At 37.5% G+C, this 25,785-nt stretch overlaps 1 protein-coding gene across 2 annotated transcripts in view; it reads right to left on the minus strand.

The window, feature by feature from the left end:
• Positions 1-25,785, minus strand: part of ERP44 (endoplasmic reticulum protein 44) — a 53,250-nt gene that overhangs the window by 3,420 nt on the left and 24,045 nt on the right. For both annotated transcript variants that reach the window (XM_087758356.1, XM_087758364.1), the window contains 7 exons: positions 24,649-24,764; positions 13,641-13,825; positions 13,047-13,162; positions 8,616-8,673; positions 7,123-7,239; positions 3,054-3,165; positions 2,461-2,602 (listed from right to left, as the gene is read on the minus strand). In XM_087758356.1, the coding sequence (XP_087614482.1) occupies positions 2,461-2,602; positions 3,054-3,165; positions 7,123-7,239; positions 8,616-8,673; positions 13,047-13,162; positions 13,641-13,825; positions 24,649-24,764 (846 nt within the window). The remainder of the gene's footprint in view (positions 1-2,460; positions 2,603-3,053; positions 3,166-7,122; positions 7,240-8,615; positions 8,674-13,046; positions 13,163-13,640; positions 13,826-24,648; positions 24,765-25,785) is intronic.

A 25,785-nucleotide genomic window follows, 5' to 3' on the forward strand; every position in this document is an offset into this window, starting at 1 on the left:
ATCAAAAGGTAATGTATGAATGGAGACAGGTTTTGTAGGGAGTCTTTCATCAGACCAATTATTACATTCAGGAAAGAGGGACAAAGTGCGGTCAGACGGACTATCAGCAGTATTTCAGATCCTTAGAAAACTCTATGGATAAAATGTAGTATAATGTAGAGTCAGAAGGTATCACTACAGCAACATCCGTAACTAATCAGTATTACAGTGGTACTTTGAGGGGTCTCTTCACTTCCCAGATACGATCAGGAATTAGTACTGATGGAGAGAATGGGGTTCATGCCAGCCCAGTTGTAGGGTCAGCAGAATCACTGCTCCCTGCTTCACCTTGGGCTCCCACCCTGTTCTAGGTCAGGCACACTGCTGGAGACATTCCCCTCCAACCTCTTCTCCTCTCCTAATGCAGCAAGGGCATTTGGTGCCTACAGCCCCTTGTAGCTCAGCCACTTCTTGCTGCGAAGTACAACTGATCCATTGAACACTCCTGGCTGTATCATTTCTGACCTGGAACAGCAGGATGAATAGGGCCAGGTGGCCAAAGTATGAGGACAAAATATCAGGTGGTGGTCTGATTTGCCTATGAAGTGGCTATTCTACAAAAAGACGACTCCCTAAAGAGAGAGGAAATCTTTCAGTGGGCCAGTTCTGGAAGTACCATATCCAAACCCTATTGGTTGGTGGCAGCACTGAGATTACAGTTTGGGGCCAGTTTGTAAAGGAGTTCAGAAACTGTACTGAAGTGGTAGAAGTCCTTGCAGGTAGATGAAAGTCTCAGAATTAAGATTTTACCTATTTATTAAAAAACAAATAAACAAAAAAAAAACCCCAAACAAAAAACCCGAACCAAACCAAACCAAAAATCCAAACCACACACACACAAAAGAATATCACCCCAGGAGCTCCAAGCTCTCCTTGTTTCCAAACTGTTTGTTAGGTATTTCTAAGTATCAGCTCAATCTCCTAGAGTAAGGTTGAATAATTATTTATCATTAAGCAACTGTCTACAATCCTGAATTTCTCTCTCTCTCTTCTTCATTTGTATATAACAATTGGTATACAAACAAGCAAGTAGCTTTTATTATTCTGATAGTGTTTCACAGAAAGAGAGTGTGTAAGAAACGTAACATGAAAGTCTAAACTAAACATCTCTATTCCCCTATAAGAGATTAATTTATTTTAGGGCTGTTTCAAAAGTGACAATAGAAAGAGTGCTTTCAAAATGCAAATATCCTACTATTTTCTTTTAAAGCACTGGCAAGTGCAGTGAACATGATCTTCCAAAGAAACAGAAATACAAGGAGAAAATTAGTCACCACATACATAGCTTTAGATATTTGAAAAGCACTATTTGAGATACATCAGAGACTACATTTTAAGAATAAGCCTGTGGAGAATTATGGGAAGAAGCTAGGTTTGAACCCTTCTTCCAAACGTCAACATTTCAGGTAGAAAAATGCACGCTGGAATGGCAGAATTAGACATGGGGTTATGTTCACATTGCATGCTAAGTCTGAGCTTTGAATCCTTGACTTTGACAAAAATGAAATACCCTGAGTTTTTAAAAGTATGAATGGGCAAAAATTCTGAATGGGCAAAATTCAAGTCTCAAAGCCTCGGCATCTAACCAGGACTTAACAAGGTTAAGGTACCTCCTTTCAGGCAGAAACTGGATTTTAACACACAACCTGAAGACAAAGGCAAAGGCAGAACACTTGCGTCATGCTGAAAGCCCCTGAAGATAACACGTACACATCTTCACTCCTCAGCTGAGCTATGGGAGACAGAACATCTGCTTCCGAGGCAGTGCAACATAGAGATAGGCTGATATAAAGAAGATTCTCAAAATGGCATTTCGCCTAAGCACCCTGGTTCTTCTCTCTCACATATTTTATCCAGATAACATGCCAACGACCAGCCATTTTCCAAGCTGCACATGGAAAATTTCAGAAAATCATGCAACAAGGATTTCTCTGCCAGCTTTCCAGGTTTAGTCTAGTGCAGGAAGGTTGGAATTGCACAGCAGGAAAAACCAAACCAGCAGGCTGGGAATTGTTACATGGTGCATTTTACAGTAATCATTGCATAACACAGCACTTAAACATTCCATGTAGTATTTTAAACCTTTTAAAGTTAATTGATATATCTAGATCGCCACTAAAAATACCATGCCAGGCTCCAAATGCCTAACTACTATGGAGAACAGCAAAACTTTGAATTAAAAGAATAACAGCATCTAAAAACTTAATGTGAGATTCTTTTCTTGCATAAAGCAATGCAACTCCATTTAAACAATGACTTCACACCAATTCACATTGCTTTAAGGCTCTGACATTGAATCATACAGAAGCAGCCTTACCTATCCCAGATTTATTCATCTTCCTATCATAATACTGATTAAAATATGAGCATGTCCTTTCCTTTGTTCTTCTCAAATTAAAACGCACAAAGAAAAATACTTACGACAAGTCACTGAAGTCTGGAAAGACATACATGTGCCTAAAGCTATCAATGGCAATAACAGGGCAGTCTGCTGGAGTCTTCTGAATATGGAGGAGTGGGTGCCTGAACTTATCACAGTCAGCATGGAGGAAGTTTATTGTACCTTAAAATTGTGAGCAGACAAAAATCCACGTTAAGATTTTTTTATTATTCTCTTGAAACCCTAAACGCTTTCCTAAGTATTAAAAAGGTGGAGATATTAGATAGACACAACATGCAAAGCTTGAAAATAGATTTAAATAACACCACAAAACCAACAGATTTTCTTGAAGTGTTTTTGGCCACAATACAAACTGAAGTTTTGTTTAATGCCCTCTCAAACTGCATGAAGTAATTTAGACAAAAAGGATTTCTGAAATAGTTATTTACTAATAAATTGTGTACCTATTTTAATCATTTCCAGAGGAGTCAGTCCTCACTGTCAGAAGTACGTAAAGCCCTTCGGACTCAAGAGCTTTAAAGCTAGTATTCTGTTTGGCCTTTGCTTCCACTCTGAGTTTGCCTGAAAAAAATTATACTGGTAAAACTAAGTAGTAGTACGAGTTACTACAAACCTTTTTCACTTATTAACTGTCGTGCAACCTCCTGCTGGAATTTCTCTAAACTCTCCAAGTCATCTTTCATGTGGAAAAGTATGAGAAAAGGAAGGCCTTCTTCTGTTAATTCCTGCACGGAAAACAAACGACAAATCTCATTTCTTAAGGGCACTTGCAATTTTCAAATTCAGCGAGATCTCTACTTTAAAAACAGCTGAAAGAACAGGACTAGAGATGTTAACTGCTGACCCTTCATCTAAGATACCCGAGTCATACAGTTAACCGTGGTTCCTTCCTCTGTATCATATACAGCAGATAAAGGATGAAGGTATTTCATTATCAACATTTTGGGAAGGGGTACACTTGCACTGGAATACTTGTTCAAAAGAAATAGCCCAACTCTGAGAAAACACATCTTCATAGAAACAGCAATAAGGCCTGAACAGCATGGTACTGAATGCTATGAAAAGCTGACTGTGTATTCTAGACCCAGTCCTAGCTTGGTTCCTGTAATAAATTGATGTTTTCTTAGCATAACGCAATGAATGAGTATCTTTAAGGAACTCTGCCCTTAAAACAAAAACAAACAAACAAACAAGCGCAGAAGCTAATGACCTAGCTATATCAGTTACGATCAAATACTGCTCTTCTGACAGTAAGTGTGTCCTGACTGGTCATCTGTATAACACCATCATTACATTCACAGGCTAGTACATTACTAAAAATTGATGAAGAAATGAAAACCTTTGTTGGACAGGCAAGCTTTAGTTCCTCATAGAAATGTGTTCTTGCAGCCTGAGTGCCTTTTAAAGATCTCTGTCCAGGGACAGATAAATGTAGGAACTCCTTCAATAATTTATTCAGGATTTTTCTTTTACTCCAAACCCAAACAAAACATGAACAACATGCATTTGCTTGCTACAAAAGTGAATTTTAGGTACCTTTGCAAATCAGCTCAACTCACTAGAGCCTGATTGAAGAAATAATCATTTATCATCTAACAAATGCCTACAGTCTTGCCTTTCATTTGCACAACTGGTGTACAAACAAGTGCTATTTCTTTGATTCTAGCCTGTATCAGAATAAAATCTATGCTCTTTGAGAAAGATAGCACTCATTTGTTCTGCCACCAGAGTAGTTTCTTCAGATATTTTCAATTTTCAGTAAGTTGGAAGAAATGCTTTCCATATCAGTAGGCAGCCAGTTACATAGTCTACATGAAATGGCTGTCATTCTCCCTTCAACCAAGTCTGTCAGGTAAGTTGAAGCTTGGTCTTTTAACAGCAGATTGCAAAGATCCTAATAAATTCAGTGCTCTTGACGAAATCCAAGCTTCCCAGTCCATCCCTAAACCAACCACTAATCACATTTGCTCATTCTCATTTTTACACACATGAATTTGGCTGGGCCTCAGCCTCCTCTCCTATTAGAGGATGTGAAAAAGTCTGTTTCGTACCACTATGACTATGGCTCTGTTTCCTCACTCGTTTCAGCAGGTACCTTTCCAGAGGGAGAACTCCCAAATAGAGCCGGAATACCAAGCTCTGAGCTCCCCTCCTGCTTGCAAGGACAACCTCAGTTTTGATACCTGCATAGTTAAAACCCTTATATGTGGCAGGTTATATTTAAAAAATCAATTCATCTCCAAACAGGTTGTTAGGACAGCTGGCTTGAAAGCCTTGCTAATTTTATCCCTAACTTGTTTCTATGAAGTACCTGCCTTTGTTTGCTTTTCTATTCCAGCTTTCATAGCACGTCCTACCGATCAGGACGCAGCAAGTAGAATAGCGATTTCATTTGCTTTGGACTGCTCCCTCAAAAGCTACTGTCTCCCTTGGCACTGAGAAAAGACTTTTCATTAGATCTGAGCCGTCCACATTACTCCTGTATGCCTGTGAGAAACTTTTTACCCTTGCAAAAACTTATAGTTCAGCACCATCGTTAGACCACACGGTTCATTATATTCATACAACGTAAAACTAAACAGACTGATTACAGGTTAAACGGTGATTTCTTCTGAATGCTATTAGTAGTCCCAGCAGCCTTTTCTCATCAAGCACAGGGACTGTCTCTTGAACAGACAGTCTTCTCAAGCAGAAGACCTTGCTTCAGAGCTCAATTACTATGTGTTGTCTAAAGTCACGATGATGAACTCTGTTCAGATTGGGCATCTTCCTGGCTAGCCTGCCCATGACACTTATCAGATAATGAACACACTGAGAAACAAAATGAGGGAAAAACCTACCAGCAGTTTACAGAGGCCAACCTTGATTTTAAAATTGAATTTAAAGTCTGTGGTAGAAATTTTTGTCTTTATCTTATTTATATGGTATTCTTGTACCATAAAGACAGCTTAACAGTCACAGCATTTCATATTTTTACCCTGTAATATTGTGTGGTATGCATTAAGAGCCCATTTAATTACTGTACAATTTCAGCAGGCAGAAGTATGTCAATTTTGGCATGTTTAAATTTGTTTGGGTACTGGCAGCACTGAAATTTTTAAACAAATGTTGCTAGGCAAAATGTCACATTGGAATTGTAAATATCTGCCTAAGTAAACAGGAATCAAGGGTTGAGAAAACAACCAGGAAAACCATGACACAATGTGGTACAAGCCGACAGTGATGAACCTCGGCTTCTAAGGCTCAGAATCCAATTTCACCATGGGAAAAGTACACTGAAAATCTACCACACACTTCTAAACATGTTAATATGTGGCATATTTTACATATTGAGTTGCAAATGAAGTATTAAAATTTGTTTAACTAACAGAACTTTCCAATAAAAGTTGGCAGGGTTGACTAGAAGGTTGCACTTGAACCATTTTGTGCATCGCACCCTATCCCTCCTTCTGTTGTGTAACCTGACACGTTGTGCGTGCCCAGAACAGCAGTGTTACATACATTGCAGCGTCAGAATAAAAAAAATTAAGTGTGCAAACTGAGAACGAGTCATATGACTGATTCTTTGGTTTCTTCTGATCCAGTGTGGACAACATACCGTAATTTGCTACAAACCTCACCAGAGTTTCTGGCAGATGCTGTGGCAATGTACAATACTCCTTCTGAGATACTACAAACTTGCTAATTTTCTAAAGATTTTTTTTTTCCTGTTGGTTATTTAAAAAAATGTATATATAATATGGAGTTGGAAAGAGATGAAAGAGGAGTAAATTACAAAAGAAAACAGAAAAGCATTGAAATAAAATAAGGATAATGAGAAGAAAAGAAATGTTTAAAAGCAAACCCCCAAATTCCATCTTACGAATTACAGCTAAAAGAAGAAACCCAAGGGAAAGAGCATGTGAAGCTAAAAAGATTAAGAAGGTACCAGTGCTTAAACACAGATTGACAACAAAATATCACATGGTTTTTATTACAATTCCCAGAAGACTGCCCGTTCCATAGATGGTCAGCCACCATTTAATGTGCTTATTTATTAGATAATGCTTTGGAAGTGGTTAACGCAGTAACATTTAAAATTTAATATTAAAGTTAGTAGTAGAAGAAAGCTGATTATAACTAAAGGATAGTTCACAACTATTTTACTCTTTCAAACTGTCATGGACATGCTGACATGGATATTTTCTACCCTGACTAGAAACATTTTTTCAAGGTCATAACATGCAAAAAGCAATTAAATAGCATTTATGTCTGGATCTTAAATCAACATTTAGTCATAACATCTGTATAAATAATATGTACTTACTTTAGTTGAATAACACAACCTACCCAAGGTGTTACACACCCATACATACTTACAGACACACACATTCTTACACATGCACATTCTTAGCATCCAAGTGTCCACACTCCGCAAACCACAAGACACTTCTTATGTGATCTATATGCATGATTATAACCTCTTACTCTGGTAGTGTATGAAACGACTACAAATCTGCCTCCAGTGAACTTCAAGTCTAACCAAAAAGCTCCGAAAGAATGAAAAAACATTACCTGACAGGTATTTTCTGTCAAAATCAGAGCACGCAGAAAGTTCTTTGGCATGGATTAAAGACCTTGAAAGAGACATTTTGGTTTTGAGAAAGAAACCCCAAAAGTACAACAGTAGAAAAAATTCTTACCTCCCCATTTTCGAACGTAATTTCTCGAACTAGTGGTACACATTTATCTTGTGTCCATGCATAGATCAAATCAAAATTGGTTAGCGAGCCTAAATACACCATATCTGGAGCATTTTCCTGTTGAAGAAGAAAAATATACTAGTTGAGAAACAGTAAAAACAACATTGCTACATACAAAGAAGACTACCTACCCAACATAAAAGTAACAATATCCATATAAATATCAAAAGACAGTCTTACACCATTATTAAACCCTTGTGCATGCAACATTTCTATTAACTATGTTACGAAAGTACAACAGGAAAATAAATATTATAGATGGGTCATTTATGCAGTCAGGTCCACTTAAGAAGTATTGGAAAGATACTTTGTTTCCAAATTAGGGATGCTTCAAAGGCCATTTAGACTTCTGTCAGGTTGATAAATAGTGTTTCCATACCTAAAAAACCCATTTAGATATAAACCAAATACAGGTATTAAGCTTCTTCATGCTGATAGTTACAAAGACTCACCAAAAAAACCCTCCCAATGTGCTACAGGACTTGAAACTGGTATTTTACATTTGCTTTGCCAAAGAGAGATGAATAAATAATACTTTTCCTTTATTTGCTAGTGGTTTTAACTCAGAATTCAGTCCTGCCATCTTTTAATGTAATTACAGTTTTGGTTAACATGAAGTGAAGCATGACTTCGCAAGCTGTGGCCATGATTAAGCACACCTTAATTCAGAAACACCATATAAATTAGATAACCTAATAATTTCTGTTGTCATAGAAAAAGGTTTGAAACTCCTTCTCCCCTCAGGTCTTTTTAAATTTATTTGTCTTTTGTAAGCAACTCTTTTCATACATTATGTTCGAGAAAGGGGCAGATTTTCAGATATTAACTATGTTTCTAAAAAGCAATTCTTGCAAATTTTCTTCTGTACTGATTTTTCCTCAAGTAAAACTATATTTAGGAGAATTTGTTAATATACAGTTAATTCTACTAATTACTTTTTTTTTTTTTTTTAAATTAAGAGAACAGCTCTTAGCCCTTGTGGGCTAAGACACAAAAGACAGGCAAGTAACAGTCAGAAAAATACTTAGTAATTGTCACTTGCTTTGAAAAACATGAAGTGCACCAGCTGTTGAACTTCAGATTTTTAAGACTTCTACAGAACACAAAGTATCTATACAGATGATGAGTTGATTGTGTTTCTAAGAAAAAAAAAACCAAACAACAAAAAACCCACCAAAAACATTTCTGGACATTGACATTTAAAATGACAGATTTAGGTTTAGTGCACTTAACTGGCAACAAATGAGACTGAGATCTTTTTCACTGACTCAGAAACACTAGTTCCTATGACCCTATTTCTCACACTGTTTCATGATGAAATAAAATTAAGATTTGAGATGCAGTAACGTACTGAATGATCTGAATATAGTCTCCATTAGTTCATATTCACATATAATGACAATAAGCAGAATAAAATACATAGTTACACTTACCCCTGGTGGCTTGTAGATTACATTGTCTCCGCTAAATCTCTCTGCTTTTGAAATAGCCCTACAACAAACCAACCAGTAAGCATGTCTTGGTACAGACAAATAAAATAACTGAGATACCAAAAATCGTATTTTAATTTGCTATCCTTTCTTCACTTCTTTTTTCCTTCAAAATTTGAGAATTAAAATCCTTGATCTTTGAAGAAAACTGTAAAGTGACTCCACAGAAACTCGGCCTGGCTAGATGAGAGGGCATTAAAGGAGTCAGCAAGATGTATCCCTAAGATCAGAAGCATGGACTAGAGGCATTGATATGCAAGTGATGAAAGTTGGTGCAATTTCGGATAAGAGACCAACAGAGAAAAATGTTAATAATTTAATATAATCTGGTAAGTTTAAAACAAGTTGATATTTTTTCTTAAGGAAGGAAAGGAAAGAAAGGTGGATTTTTGTTTGCGTTTATTCTTCCTGTTCCATTGTTTACACTAGAAATTTACATCTTATCTACCCTGATAAAGAAGGGCTTTGAGGTGCTCTACCGGCACAGGCAATGAGAAAATGGATAGCAAATAAGCCCACACTGTCCATTTTACCCTCAAACCAGATCTAGAGAGCACAAGACACAGCATGCAGTTTCTGACCACTGGTGATATGGTATGTGTGTACCTGGAGAACACATGCGGTTCCTCCTTGGTATTCAGCTTACTATGCCACCTTAGTAAAATCCTCCCCTGCCTCTGGAATATTTTGTGGTTCCTTAATCCCAGTCACAACAGAGCACCCTGAAAGCTGCTAGCTCATACCCCCAAAATAATCATTTCTTATTCAAACAAATGGGGACAGCTACGTATCCAACACAGGAGATAGAAAAAAAATAAGGAAAGAAAGCTCTCAACAAAAATAAACCCTTTCACCACCTTCAAACATCGAAAGAGGCCTCCTCTCCTTCTCTCCCTTGCCTTTCTGTTCCAACATAACTCCTGCTGGCAAGACAGAACTGACTGGCTGCATACGCCACAAAACAGTAAAATGAACTACCTATTTCTTTTCCTTTTAGCATAGGCTAAAAAAAAAAAAAAGCATGTCAGCCTCTGGGAAATGTTAGCTAAGTGTTCCAGCTTCTCCAATTATAGTACCTCTTTTGTGGACTTAATATAAGCATTGGTGAAGACTGATTAAGAGATGTAATGGGGGGGGGGGGGGGAAGAGAAGTAAAAATATCTCAATTTATCTCACTGCAAGATGACAATTTAGAGGGCCAAGAAAAAAAAAAAGACATCATAAGGCTTAGCTCAAAGTACCTACATTTTATTTATTTCATTTGATCCAGTTATCCTTTTCTTACCGCATACAAAAGATGTCTTGCATACTGTGTTACACCTATCAGTATTTGCACCAGTTTAGAGACATGTATTTTAAAATCCATTTTTCTATTTCAGACACGACAACTGCTCCCATAATGTGAAATTAGGTTTCTTTGTGACCATCATCACTGAGGTAAACCACTCGCATCCCAAACAATCCTTCACTGAATAAGACGACATTGAAGACATAAAAGCCACTTGCCCAATCACTGCTTGGTAAGCTGATAATAATCTATAATGAAATATATGCTCTAGGGTAAGCCGGTACTGGAACCCAAAATGTCCTCTTCTGTGTTCTTCCACTTCAGTAGCTGCACTTGTGACCAATTTGTTTCAGATAACTCGAAGTGGGGACGTGATGTGAAAATCCCAAATGCCTGAAGATACACCTTTTTAAAACAACTACCAAAATGGAAACGCTTCCATTTGCATTTTGTCTCTTCTTGAAGCAGTAGCATAGAAGGGGAACCTCTTGGAAGCACACAACCCTCCCTGTATTTGCTTGCTAACATAAAATTAAAACAGTTCCTAGATTCGTCACACTCTGCCCTGAATTATCTACAGTTCATCATAGCCTTTTAAGACAAAGGTATTTTTTGGTTTGTTTTGGTTTTCTGCATTTGGCTTCCTATGCTGTGGCTCAATGGCACAAGGCCATTCTCTTCCATGTCTACAAACATTTCAGATTTATCCCTCTCTAGTTCTACTTCTAAAATCTACCTCTAATATCTCTTCATCAGTATCCCTCCTACCTCCTTCTGCTTACAAGTCTTCTCTCATTAATCTTGCGCTGTAGTCACCTCAGATCTTAATAGAACTGTAAGAATCAGCTGATTTAAGAAAAGTTTGAAGCATCAAGATGATCTGCAACTAAGTACCATTAATACAGTTTAAAAATCAGCTATTACAACTACCTAAAGCCAGAAAGAATAATCTTGGCATAGCAGGGTCCAGTTCTGCCTTGACAGAAGTTAGCAAAGTAATTCATTTTTTCCTGTCAAATTGATTGTTTTGAGTTTATTTTAGCTTACTAGAAGTTTGAACATGACAGCTCATGTAACCATGTATCTCCCAAACCATATACCTGTTGAACTCTGTCCATAGCAAACCCAAAAAATCCCTCCCAGGGGCTGTTAGGGTGCTCAGTCAGAAGAGTTCCACTGACCAGGGCCAGCTCCCCATGAAACATTTTGCTATATATAATTTGAACAGAAAACACTGTTATAGAGCCAGTATCTCCCTAGGAAGTCTTTTCACATATAATTTTTTAGGAAACTTGAGAGCAAAAGCCACTCAGAGATGAAAACATTTAGTTTCCAAGGTTGCCGTCTGGAAGGCTGCACTTTAAAACACTAACAGCTCCAGGCTAGAACAGGAATGGGAGTCTGGAGAAGAGAATAACGACAAGCCTGCTGTGCAATCTGTAGTTACATGGGGCAGGTTACAAATAATCAAACTGATCTGTTCCATTATGTTTGCTTATTACTTATATCTAAAGAAAAAATAAAAACCCCATAGTAACTATTTCAAGAATGGCATCCAACAACCAAATGCTAGCACTGAGTGCTGGGAGACTACTTCTCATCAAGTTGACAAACAGGCTCAAACAAGAGGAGAGAAAATCTTAAAAGTATTGTTATCTTACTAATGATTTTTAAAAAGGCATTCCTGAAAAGAATGAAAAGTCATATGAGGGGGCAAAAAATAATTTTAGATTCTAATAACAACTCAGACTGGCTGCCCTGAGAACAAGCATGGATACACTTATCAGAAAACATTTGAGATAATGGCCACTCTTTGGGGACAAGACTGACAGATCTACGGACCATAGATTTAGAAGATTTGATTATTCTCTCACGGCCAAGGCTGCTTACACAGTCACAGGATACCTAGCTGGGAACTGAAGGAAAGGAAAGCCACGTGTACTCCTGCACATGACAAATACGCTTCCCAATCCCAAAACTTTTTTTTTGGAAATGCGCTGGAAAAGGCATCAGTGACTGACAACAGACTTTGTTCAAACAGATGAAACATTTCCTACCTTGATACATCGTCTCAGTCTCTCCACTATCCTTCACTACATCCAATTCAAAACCACCTTTAGGGCAACTGTATGTGGTATAAAAGCTAGTAGAACCCATGCAAATTCCTGGTCTTACAACTGTGGGTAGACTGCAAACCACTGCATTCACATTAATGCCTGATCACTTTAAATTGGTTAGTGCTGGCACATTAAACACTGCAGAGAGAATCTATAATTGCATTTTATTATGCTACTCAAAAAGGGAATCAATCACTCCCAATTTACTCTTCTTCCTCCAGTGAAGATCTTTTAATATTTTTAAATGTTGCTGTAAATCTGTATAACAAGAAGAAATTTGAATTTCTGTAGGTTGTTCGTCTAGGCGTACACTATGAAGCTCATCAATGCAATTGCATAGAACTTGCATGAAATAGACCCAGGCACAGAAACCAGGAATTTTGGAACAAGGTCCTCTCCCCCAACATCAAGAGGAAATGAGCAAGCAACTACTGAATTATTCTTTACAGAAAAAGAAGGAAAAAAAAAAACAAACTATAAAAAGAAGGAAAAAAACCCTACAAAAATGGTTGTATTTCAAAGACAAAAAATCTAAGACGTTGCAATAAAAAAAAAAAAAAAACCTAAAAAAAAGTCTGAAAAGGTGATAAAATTTTTCCCAAAAAGTTTTCAAACTCTTCCCTACTTCTTCCCCTCTCCCTCCAAAGAAGCAGGTTTTTGGAACACAACTGTCTAGCATCCTCCCCCAAAACCTGTCCAATTACATTTAAACTATATTGACAAGGAGTGAAAAAAGAAGAAAAAGGAGGCAAAAATCAAAGTTGGATTTCACAGCAAACATTAAGGCTAGGAGGAGTTCTCTCCCCCCTCCTCCTATCCTTCTCTCAGTGCATTTGTCTGTTAAGGTCTAGTCTCTTCAGTCATGCCACACTGAAAGTATTAAAGCAGTCCATTCAATTAAATTATATACAACTCATTAACATAATTTCAAATAATGAAGTCATGCAATCAACAAATTTTAAAACTTACCCAAAGGCAGACAGGAATACACAATCATCATGCAAAATATTCGCTACTCTTTCAAAGGTTCTGTAATTATCAGAGTCCTTTTGCTCAAAGTACCCAACAATATTTCTTCTGCTGCGCTGTAAAAACAAAGGTTAAATTATAACTTACCTCAAATTATCAAAAACTATCATTACTCCCTAAGTACATTAAATATAGAGGTGCCATTCATTCAACAGTCAATAACTGTATAGAAGTTACTTCTTTTCTACCTTTTCAATATTCAAAAGCATCCTTGTGAATATTTTTCCAGTGAGGAATATTAGAAGTATCTTGTCAAATACTTTACTTTTAATCATTTGAAACTAATCATATATTGTAAGTAATTTGGTAGTGGAGTTACTGTAACAAAATGTATGCAGTTGAAAGTGATTATATTGGAATAATTTGTAATACTGGAAATGATCCAGTCTTCCACTCAGTTTAAAAAAAAGCACTCACAACATTTCTGAATGAAAAAACAAAAGTAAATATGTACTTCAAATACATTATGTTTTACCAGTTCAACATTTAAAAAAAAAAGAATATATTTAGAAGAAATAAAAAGGAAAGACTTACATCAAGAGAAGTAATTTCTTCCAAATCCTGGACCTCCCGAATAGGGTTACTCTTCTGCTGCCTGATATAATCTGCTATTGCTGTCACAGATCTCTGGCCCCTGTATTCTCTCTTCATCATCATTCCATTCCGGAAGAGTTTCAGAGTTGGGTATTTGCTTATCCTGTATCTTTGAGCTATATCCGCTAAAAAGAAATTAAGAAAATAAAACCAAAACCCTACAAATACAGAAATACACTGAACATGGTATATTATACATGTATATGTGCGCACCTAAGTGGAATCTCTGAACCAGTAGTTCCACATCTTTAAACAAGAACAAACCAAAAAATAATAAAAAAAAAAGACCATAGGGGAGAGAATGGATAGCAGCTACCGTATTTCTCACACGTACTGATCTTCACAAAAAAAAACACATGACCAAAATCTGGGGTAAGTAAAGACTCAACTTGGTCAGCTATACTTATTTAGTACACTTCCTACGAACAACTAGGAAAGCCAGTTTAAGAGCATAACAAAACCACGAGAATCTTAAAAGCTTGCCAAATCTCAGTTAGTTAATCCACATGAGAAAATTTCAATAAAATAAATCATCCTCTATTTTTCTTTAAACTCACTATGATTTTTATCCCAATTACAGTGCTGAAAATATAACTGTCACGTCTTAAACTAGAGAATGTGAACCCTGTGCAAAATATTTCTTGAAGCCTACGAAGGCCAGAAGACGGCTGTTACAGTTCTGAGCTGTTCAGGTTTTGAATGAACACAAAATTTCAGGTTTCTACATTAAGGCAAACACCTCTGTGGTCAACCAGTATCAGCACTCCCTTCAACAGTTCGTCATTCACATCCATACATGCAGCCCAGCTTTTTTCTAGACTTGGACTGCAGAGAGCTTCACGCAACAAAATAACACATATTTGCGTTCACCTAGCATAAGAGCACTAGCTATTTTCACCTTTATATAACAGGTCAGTTATTTAACTACAAGTTGTTATTCACAAGACTTAAAAATGTAAAAGAAGAATAAAAAAATGGAGGTTTTACAGTAAAATTAGAAGAGCAGCAAAAGAAGAAAGCCAGGCAGAAGCAATAAAGCCCAGTTTCCCACAAATCTGAGTCCTGTGCCCCTTATCTTCAACCACTACTAAGGCAATAATCCGGTTCTTCACTACGCCCCACCAGAGTACTCCAAGTGTCCCTTTGTCCCTCTTTCACTTGGGTTAGTCACTGGGACACAGCAAGTTGCAATAGGTGGTGTAGCTAGTTCCCAGCTACGCGCTGACAGGGAAACTTACACATAACCAGTAAGTGGTTCCATGGCACACTGAGCACGATCCATCAGCCTTGAGTTTTTCCAGCAACCTTTGCTACAGTGCAGAAATTGGTTTTGCGCCTCTCCAATATCCAGCAACCGCTTTAATCAAAGTTTGTAAGGACTTAATAGCTTTGAATGCCCTTCCCTCTTTCAGATGTGGTTGAAGTTCAGCAAAAAGCTTCAAGGAGTTTTTATGAGGAAGGACTGGAGAAACAAGGTAACCAGATACACTTTGGATTCTTTGGAAAATGAGACTAAAAACAAAGCAAGCATGTAATGCCAAGTAGATTTCCGCAAGAACTTTCCTTTTGCTTTATTTCATTATGCCCTCCTGTTCGCTCCTCTCCTGGAAATACATGTAGAAACAAAAAATTCTCACAGCCCCTGTGAAAACTGGGTGTCCTCTATTACAGGGTGGGATGCAGTTTACCTAAACCTCAACTAAATTCCAAAATATGAGCAGTCTGCCCACTTTCCAGAGCTGCTTAATCCTTCGAGGTGACTCATTCTAGTCCACCACACCCACCCCGCTTCCCTTCTCCCTTTCTCCCTCAAGCAAAGAGAGAGACAGTGAACTTCAAGGGACTGACTTATCCTTTGGAGACGGATAAATTTCATCCGGTCAACAGCAAGAGGAAGGCATTGAAAGCCTGGGCTGAACGACTGTCCTGTTCCTTTTCACAGACTCCTTAGAAGTCAAAGGGTGACCTGACTGGCCCACAGCAGGAAGGCAACCAAAGGAGGGTCCATCGGCCTATCTGGCACAGTATTGAATGACGTAAAACCTAATCCTTTCTGACAAGAACATCCTTTCTTCTGAATTACATATTTACCATGAAACAGATTTGCTTTCTATCTCACACTTACTCTTTTTTAAAGAGAACGGAGACAGAAGTCCTGTGAAAACTATTATTTAGAGGCAGTTGCCATGACCAAACTGCTGAAGCTGAGCAGCTAACATACATCTCTCAGCTGCAAACCAAAATGAAAATCCTGTGCAAGTGGAAATAAGTCAGTCCCCCTGTGGAACCGTGCCTGTAACTGTCCTCCAGCACATAAAGCTCTCTACCTCATTTGGATTTTTAAGAGATAACAAAAATAATTAATTCCCTGCTGTATGGAAAACACTCAGTGAGAAAAAATCAGTAGTTTTAATTGCTATTAAAAAGCTATTAATCTCTTGCAGCTTTAGTTAATGAAAACAATCTTTGTAGCAGCTACACAACTTCAACTAGTCCGAGTACTGAAAACAAAACGTGCACAGCAAAGGAATAAGAACCATGTCTACTCCACAAAACCGTTCTTTAACATCCCTCACACCAGTAAGCGTAAAAGCTTCACCAGCTAAGCCCAGTTCCTAACAAGCTTTGCATCACTATAAAAATATTACAGAATTCAGCCTACCAATTTTGACGAAGAAAGGATCTGACCTGTTTCCTAAATATCCCAGAAGAGTTTCTTAAGGTACTAATTGCAGTTAAAATTAAGGGTAAGACATTTTATGTCCTCGGAGTACTTTTATTTCAAATTAATACAAATTTCTCAAGGGAAGATGCCAATATATTCAACATTAACAAGTATTAGATCAATACTTTCTTCTTCCTTTAAAATGCCATGACTCTTTAGTTGAAGTACCTAAGAGCTGCCTGTAAGAAGGTGGCAAGTATAGCAGGGGAGGAATCCCTTCATATTTGCTCAGCATCAGCAAATCAGGCATTTGCTGCCCTTCTCTCCTGTTGACAGCAGGACCTTTGGTCCGACGGCACGGCAGTCTATCAAAACCTGACCAGGGTCTGATAACAGACAACGAGCACTACATATCAAGGTTTCGCAGAAACACAGTCAGATTAAAGATTGTTACTGTTACAGAACTCCACAGCAAGGGAACACCAAAGCTACACTTTTGTCTCACAACATGGACTTTTTCCTTCAGGTTATTTCCACCTGGGTTTGGTGGCTAGCACAAATGGGCATTCAGGGGCTCTTCAAGGTTCTCCAAGATGGAGATTTCGGTCCCTAGGGACGTGAATCTTCATCAAGTGCTGCAGTTGCATAAAAAAAAAAAAAAAAATCAATGGTAATAAAATGGCCACTGTCAAGACTGAATTCAAACATTATTTCGTAAGTCAGAACTTGCATGCTCTCTACAAATTACATTGAGATTCCATGAATACTGGTATTTGAACTAACACAGAGAGATGACGGTCCTACACAAGTAAGTATTTGAAAAGCATCTTTTTACAAAATATAAAATGCAAGTACATGAAAAATTGTTTGAATTCATTCAAAAGTCAAATAGAGTAAACCTTAAATGCTTCATTAAACCCTGGCATTTGATACAGGTAGAGTTAGCATAAGCAGAGGGACTACAAAATTATATTCCTTTTAAAATTGGAAATACACAATGCAAATACATGGAATATTGTTTGAACTCATTCAGAGATTGCATTAGTTATAGTAAATCCTAACTTAAATTTAAAAATATTTCCAGACATTCTCACTGCCCATTTTCTGATGAAAAGAGGTATTTGAAACAGATAAGGGTAACCTACCTAAAGAAGAAGAAGAAGAAAAAAAGTCTCTCAGCTATGACTTTACCTTTTCTTCAGATACTAAGGTACCCAAGAGCTATAAACCTTGAGTTTGTATTTTGACCAATTAATCATTAAATCACCAGCCTAGTGTCTATGCCACCAGAACGGTTTCACACTAGTTATGACACAAAGCTATTGACATACTTGATCATCTTCTCATCTTCTACAAATCAGAAATTTCCAGCAGAGCTCCAATAATTGTTGAATTCAGAGGATTCTCTCCTCCTTGTTTTGCATGTATACCTGTTGGTATACAATCATTTCTAAACTGCCCGGACTATTTTCTCCTATTTATTCCACACACTCCAACAGGAATATCTTCACAGTCACCTAGGTCTCTTCATAGATGCACTGTATTGATACTTCTCCTCAACTACTGAAGAGAAAACAAAGCTGCCTCTTACAATAGGGATGAGATAGCAGCTTTTATTGTTGTTTTGAAAGAAACTTTTACATGAAGCCTGACATTTACATCCATGTTTTCTAAGACAGTAAACCCATTTTTGGGGGGTGTGTCAGGCTTTTCAGATGCTGCATATACACATTACCTAAGCTACAGCTTCAAGCAAGCACACAGCCTGTGACTTGACTCTCAGAATGCTTCAGGCTTCATTGCTCTACGTTAACACCACAACACACTGTCCAAAGAGTTCAGCTAGTATATCAGATCACAGCACCGAGAATCCCAAGTCTATTGTCACTAAATTAAAATTAAATGTACAATGAAGAATTTGTTGAAAAATGGCATCAAGACACACTATATCGAAGTAGGCTCCCACTCACAAGGAGTTAAGAAAGTCCTTCCCACTGAAGGACCAGCAATATTTACGAGGGTCAGAGTATCACCCCACCATTAACTCAGTCCACCGTCTTTGTCTTTCAGGGTCATAATTCATACCACCACCAAACAAATATTTAGATTTTAAGTCTACAGGATTGGCTCTCAAAAAATGTGTCCACTAGGATTTGAGCAATACTGATAATTATCCTAAATGCCCACCTCATAATATAAGGCACCACCTGAAGCAATTCACATGCTGAACAGAGGACTACAACAGCCTGAAGAATTATCTGGAAGAAAATCAAAATTCCAAAATTCAAACCCTATAAAAATAATTTCTGAGAATACTCGTAGTGTCCCTTTTTCTAAGGAATGTCTTCATGTTGTCTGTGGAAGAGCTAGCACAAACCCAACCTACTGCATTTCCTAATGTTGTTTTTACATGATGGTTATGGGAGTTGCATAGCTACATACTGAATTTACTGGATCTAGGATCTAACACTAATCTTTTTTTGTGACAAATCATCTTAACTCTTCCTCACCCTTGTGCAATACCTTCCATCTCAAAGGTAACAAATTCCTTCAGCTGTAAATTTGAAGCTGGGACTACCAAATGAGTATTCTGCTTGCTCACTTGAGATCAATCACATTTTTTTAAGTCCCTCAGGCCATCTGCCAGGGCACACCACAGATGAGAAGTGAAATCCGTCTTTGATAGGTACCTTTTTACTCATTATACCTCAAGCTTTTTTCTTTCAATTTCAGTTCACTTAAACAGGTCTTTTTGCCTCCTACTTTCCTATATACAGCACTATATTCACCTTATTGTTAAGTATTTTGTGATACAGCATTAATTTTCCCCAGTTAAACTACTTCTCTCGTGACACTTGCGTATAATCATAAGACTTGGGAATATTCATAGGAAGCAGAATTAGAAAGGAACTTCGGAGACCATCTAAACTAGGCATCCTACCCCAATGATTGTGATACTGGTGACTTGCAATTGGACCAAAACAGGTACAAGAAAAGCAATCAATGTTCTACATCAAACTTGGCTACTAAGAAGCTGGGCAACAGCAAATCTAGACCATCTTCTGGTGCAAAGGAGCATTCACAACAGCCATGCCTGCTCTTCGTGGAGCCTCACCAGCAGGCATCCCATAACCATTTCTGACAGGCTAACAAAATGGCTCTCCTGGGGAGTGCCATCAACCACCTCTCTGAATCACTTCCACTTTTTAATTTATCCAAAGATAACTCTTTCAAGACTGATTGTTTTTTCCAGGCAAAGTGGCAGGAATGCAAGGAAATCCTCCTGCTTGTTTACAGTTTCTTTTATAGTTCATTTATGAACCTCCAAAATTGCTATCGTACTGAGTTATTTTACTTACCAAAGGCACAGTAGCACTACAATCTAAGTAACTCTTTGAAGATTAACACTAGCACACATTACAGGAATGGCCAAACCCAGAGAGATCACCAGCTCACTGTACTGAACAAGAGTACCACCCACGGACGTTTTGAAGGAAAGAACAAGAGCTCCCTAAACAGCCTGTCTAGCAAAGCACCCCTCAATGCCCCACCAGAGAGTTGTTTTCTGTTTGGAAGCACAAAGACTTATTCATATCAGCTATTATGTTTTATTTTTTAACTCAGAAACCAAAGAAAATAATGGTGCAGTAGAATTAAAACCTCAGTATGTACTGTAATTTGTAAGAATTCTGTACCACAACTCCTAATATTGAATTCATAGAAACTTCAAAATGTGAACTCTCCTCCAGAAACATGAGTTCTTCTACATTGCAATATTCACTCACAGAGAACAGAAACATAGAAAATCCATGGTACCAAGTGAGTTTCCAACTCATTGCTGCTTAACACAAAGGATAAAAAAAACAACACAAACACACCCACAAGCATAAAAAAAAACATCACCAAAACAAAACCTGCCTAATAATGTATACGCAGAAAGATGTCCATAATTTTATATGGAAGGTCACTTTTACTAGGTATCGCACTTAGAGTAGAGATGCATAATTTTTAAGGTAAGTGAATTACTAACTTGAACACACCAAAACCACCAAAGATTTTAACAGCAAACAATGTAGTGGAACTTAGATATTTATAAGTTATAAAAGGATGAGGTCTGGGAAACTGAAAGAGTGCCTGCTTCAACTACCTGCTTCAACAGATTTACCTTTAGCGTATGTTCCACACCAGCTTAAAAACAGCCTGATGACTTAACTTACACATTTCAATTATAATTATCTTCCACTATATTATAAACTGGTGTAAAATATAACACATACAGAGGCGTAACATAGCGTTAATATTTAGATTTTGTATTTAATCACATTGGAGCCTATTGCTTTCCAGAAAAACATCTTTATATTGGCTATAAGAGCAGGCAGAATGATGGTTTTGTCACTAAGCATCAAACATTTGGCAGTGCATCAATAATTCTCTTTAATTTGCTTTACCCTCAGAAGCTGGTGTGAGCTGTTGGGCCCTGCAGTGTGCTTCAATAATAGTGCATTAAATGGAAAGTATCTATGCCTGGCTGACCATTCTGAAAGCTGTTTTTGAGTGGCCTGAAATCAGCTATTTGGATTCCCTACAGAGTCTTGGCTTCAAAAAGAAGCAGATCATTTGTAATGCAAATAATCCACCACCTCTAGAACATCATCCTAATAGTGAACTACTAGTGGTATGAAATCTGCAGGCATAACAAATCCCAAAATATTGGCATAAACCTTCTAGTGTTGCTAAAATATGTAAACACATACAAAAATATAAAGGTAGAACAGGGAAAGAAAGACAATAGCTATCTCGACTCCAACATTTAATAAACTACTACTACTACAGCAGGCCCAAGCTGGATAATACAGTTACATTCACCCTCTTACTAAAAAGCCACTATTACATACATGAAAATCAAAGTTAAAATACTTAAAACTTCAGGACATACCTAATAACTGTGTGCCATGAAACATATAATTCCTTACAACCCAGAAAATAAACACTAGAAACCAGGAATGACATATACAGCTTTGCTATTTTAATTCAAAAAGGCAATGCAAATTGGGGAAAAAGACTTGGATTTTATTTTTAATTCTCATATTTCACAGCTTCTGCAGCAGAAGTCATGCTCATCTACTTCTTAAATTAAGGACAAAGAGTAAATACAGAGAACTCATGGTATTCCAGTATTAAAAAGAAAAACAAAAACTCTTGGCTGCCTCATACTACTTAGTCCACTACACCTACTCCCACAGGAAGGAAGACAACCTCTGCTGCAGCATCTCCTTCTCCATCCAGGCCTTAGCTCTCCGTAACAAGCTCTGATGAGTTCAATTCAATGAGCAAACGAGGAGAAGATTAAGCAACAAGCCTCTAAAGTGTTTCAAATACTGGGGGGGGAGTTTTCTTCTGCATATAACTGCTAAAACAAGAATATTTCATGGTTAAACACTGGGCATCCAGCAGCCCAAAGACTGTCCAAGTTACTCAAGCAACTAAAGCTGCAGCAAACAAAATGAGGACTTCAGTTGTTAATGTAAGCCTTAACAATAAAACTCAACAACACAGGCTGATTTTACTATAGTCTTTTGTGAGAACTTTCTATAAAGTTTCATTGTCAATATCTTGACTCAATGAAAAAATGAGCCAACCAGACTGTTAAACACTGAGATAAGACTTATTTATTAAGGACAATCATAAAAATTAAGTAAAGTGAAAGTGTGAACGTCCTTAATTTCCCCACCCCCTCCCAACTGATTCAAGTTAATTTGAGAAACTATCACTGATGAAAGTGATAGAATATATGCAGAAGTATATGCAAAAGTAATTTCAAGTATGTAGACTGACTGGTTTAATAAGCTAATACAAAACCGATCATAATGTTTGCTACAACTGCATTTATTTTCCACAATTGCAAAGATCAGGGGCAGTTTATTTGTGTAGATCCTACAGTAGAACTCTGAACAAAGGCAAAAAACTGAATAAGAAAATTTCAGCAAAGACCGCCTATTAGGCTTTGCCTTCAATACACTCTTCCAAAGGATTTCATTGGCTTACTTGAAAATAGACTTTTAGGGATGGCAAATTTGAATACTTAATGCTGTGCTTTTGGTTAAGATCTCCCAAGCACACACCATATAGATGTATGATTGGAAGCAGAAGAGAACACCAAGTGTGAAAAAAAGAACCTGAAAATGTAGTTAAGTATTTGAGATCTGGGAAGGAACAAAAAACCCAAAACACAACCAAAACCCAAACCAAAACAACAACAAAACCCAAAACAAAAAAAACACCAAAAAAACCTCACCAACCCCCCCAAAATCTATGATTCTAGAAAAGGCTGTTCAGGAAGGAGGTAGGAAAACATTCACTTAACAGAGACAACATTATAATGAGAAAGAAAAAAATACTATTGGACTTATAGGTCAAGGAGACTAAAGCGTATATTGTGAAGCACAGTAAGTACAGCCACCCCTGTCCATTATGCTGCTGCTCTGGAAATGCTACAGGCAGTTACACCAGTGCACTGTTCTCCGCTGTATTCAAGGCACTAGAAGGGATCTGTTCAGAGGAGGAGATTCTACAGCCATGCATCTAATGTAACTGCTCTTCAAGTACACGTACGTTCCAACTTTTCTATCTGTCCCCCAACACATCCCTACCACTCCAATGTTGGAAGGCAGCTGAATGCTTCAAAGCTGCTCACATACCCTAGGTGAATACTGTCGTGCCTCTTTTCCAGCTGAGGTTGTAAAGGGGGTCCGATATCCCAGTGATTCAAAGACTTAATCCCAGAGGCATTTAAGTTTCCTGTGGTCATGAATTGATCTTACTGATCTTTGGGAAGGGACAAAACAGAACATCCTTGGCCACTCCTGACAGTTTGAAGAATCAACTTACCTTACATTTCAGAAACTGAGTTGATAACTGTTTGCTCCCTTAAAAGTTTCTTGGGTGTTTTTGGTTTTTTATGCTGAGATTGCAAGACAGGTGCTCTTACTGTTGGGCAACTACATGCATGCAGACAAAAACAGAACACAAAATGGTGCCAGTGGAAGATGCTTAAGTGGACTTACTGACTTTTAAATCTGCAAGTAAGAACCAAGACACTTCAAGAATTCTCGTTACAGGGAAAAATCCTCTCTAACACCAAAAAAAGTTAGATTGTCAAAATGGGAAAGAAAAAGGTAAGTGAAACCAGTTACTTTTCACAGATATGCAATTGACTTTTTTTCTGTGCTATACGGTTCTCTCTTTAGTGTTTGGGTTTTTTGGTTGGTTTGGTTTTTTTTTTTTGTTTGTTTTTTTTTTAACAGAGCACTAGAACAAAACTATTAGGTCAACGGTAAGTCCCACGGATATGCTACAGGTACAAACTAATAACTGTGTACAGTGATTCCTCATATTTCCAACTGTGATTTTTCTTACAAATTAACAGTTTTGTAAAGCCCAAATATTGTAATCTGTATTGGTTAAAACTGCATTTCTGCTGGGATTTGAAGCCACTTGCAACTGGTACTACTCTTTGGGAATCAGAAGCCACTGTGAAGAAACGATGTCTGCAAGTGCTGTTCTTCCAGAAGCATAAAACAGAAAAGCTGATCTTATACTATAAAAAGCACCGTCATAAAAATCTCAGTACTATCCTTTTGTCTTTCGATGTGTAGCAGATGTTCTTCACACATTTTACTTATTATGGGATTAAAAAGCAACTTTGGGGATTAATACCAGCATAAAATGAGTAAGTTTTGGCATATCATTTTCATGTATTTCTGGGTGCAGGGAGAACCCAAATAGGCAACTATTTGTTGGCATGTGTACAAACAGCAAAGCAGAAAAGCTCTGATCCCCTCCTGGCTGTGCAAAAGTCAACTTACAGTCCACCGTGACTCCTAGTTAGAGGGAAGACCTGAGCAGAACATCATCTTGATGCTGACAATGGAGGGTTACCCCTCCCTTTTCTTGGTTGTGAAAACCTGCACTATTTATAGCACCACTGCTTCTCTGACCCCTCAATGAGCCAATTCAATTTATAATTGCTGCTCATTTTTCTGCATTAAGTTCAACAGGCTGAATGGCTATAAGTGCATGTTTATGGATGCGATGAGAAAGCAACACTGGAGATCGCCCCGACAAATTTGGAAGAACAGGTTCACTGATATATACAAACAACTCTGGGCTAAATGATGGGGCAGGTCCAACTACACTTTAGATTGCTGTCTGGTATATTCTGCAATACAATGAGTAACTTACTGGCAGGATAGCACAGAAGAACTTAGATCAGGATTTACTTACAATGCTGATCACAGTCTACTCTAGCAAATACCACTTGATTCTTATCTGGATATTCTTCCTTAATTACGTTAGAAGCTTCCTCAAAAATAGGATGCAGCATTTGGCTGAAGCGGCACCTGTGGACAGAACACAAAATCATAACTTCAGAATATTAATTTGAAATATTTTAATTGATGACTGGGAATATTTCAATCTTTGAAGAAAAAAAAAAAAGAAAGAGAAGCTATTAGAAAAGAACATCTACTTGTAATCATCCTAGTAACTGACTTGATAAACAGAGGTTCAAAAGTAACTTGAATAATTCAGGTGGGAAAAAAAAATCATTCTAAAAGAAAATATAGTTCAAGACATGCCCCCCTGCTTTATCTGCTTAAGAAACACCATTAATTAATTATAAGCCTTTAGGAAATCTATTCTATTCAGAAAGTCTGTTCTTCATTTTTTCTACCTGAATTATCCTTGGGGAAGTATTTTTAAAAATATAGTAGAAGAAGTTTCATGGATTGTTGAGATTCAAATATTCGCCAAAAATCACCTTCAAGAAATATCACAGAGATAATTTTATAAGGGTCAACAATAGAAGTTATAAGTATTGCTTATTATATTATTGCTCGAGTTCGGTAGAATTTGAACAGACTGCTATTACAGCAGTTGTTCCCTTCTTCCAGTCATGTCAGATTTTGAGGCAAATCCTCTCTTTCTGCCCATGGGAAAGGCTGTAGGATTGTAAAGATGCTTTGGTGGCTTTGGGGAGTTTAGGGGAACATTAGTGCACAAGCCCATTATTAATATGTCAATAAAATTATTTTATATTCTGTTCTTCTAAACACATGGCAGAATTTTAAATTGAAGATGTATAACAGCACTGTAGAAGCTGTCAGAATAAGACCTCATGGAAGAGACTTCCAATAAAACAGCCTGCATTGAAGCCCTGCTTAAACTTAACAGTGACAGCCTGGGGATGCTGTTATGACTACAACAGCGAACACTTAAGTGAAGAGGCAGGTTTTACTCTCAAAATACAAACAAGGCTTAAGGCCATTTTCTGAAAGAAACCTTACTCTGGGCAGCACAACTGTATGCTACACATTTATGTAGCATGTATATGGTACATATGGGTTCCTTGGCCCTCATTCT

The sequence above is a fragment of the Nipponia nippon genome, unplaced genomic scaffold (genome assembly GCF_047370975.1).
Source record: "Nipponia nippon isolate SJK-2023a ecotype South Korea unplaced genomic scaffold, ASM4737097v1 scaffold_1, whole genome shotgun sequence".
NCBI classification, from domain to species: domain Eukaryota; kingdom Metazoa; phylum Chordata; class Aves; order Pelecaniformes; family Threskiornithidae; genus Nipponia; species Nipponia nippon.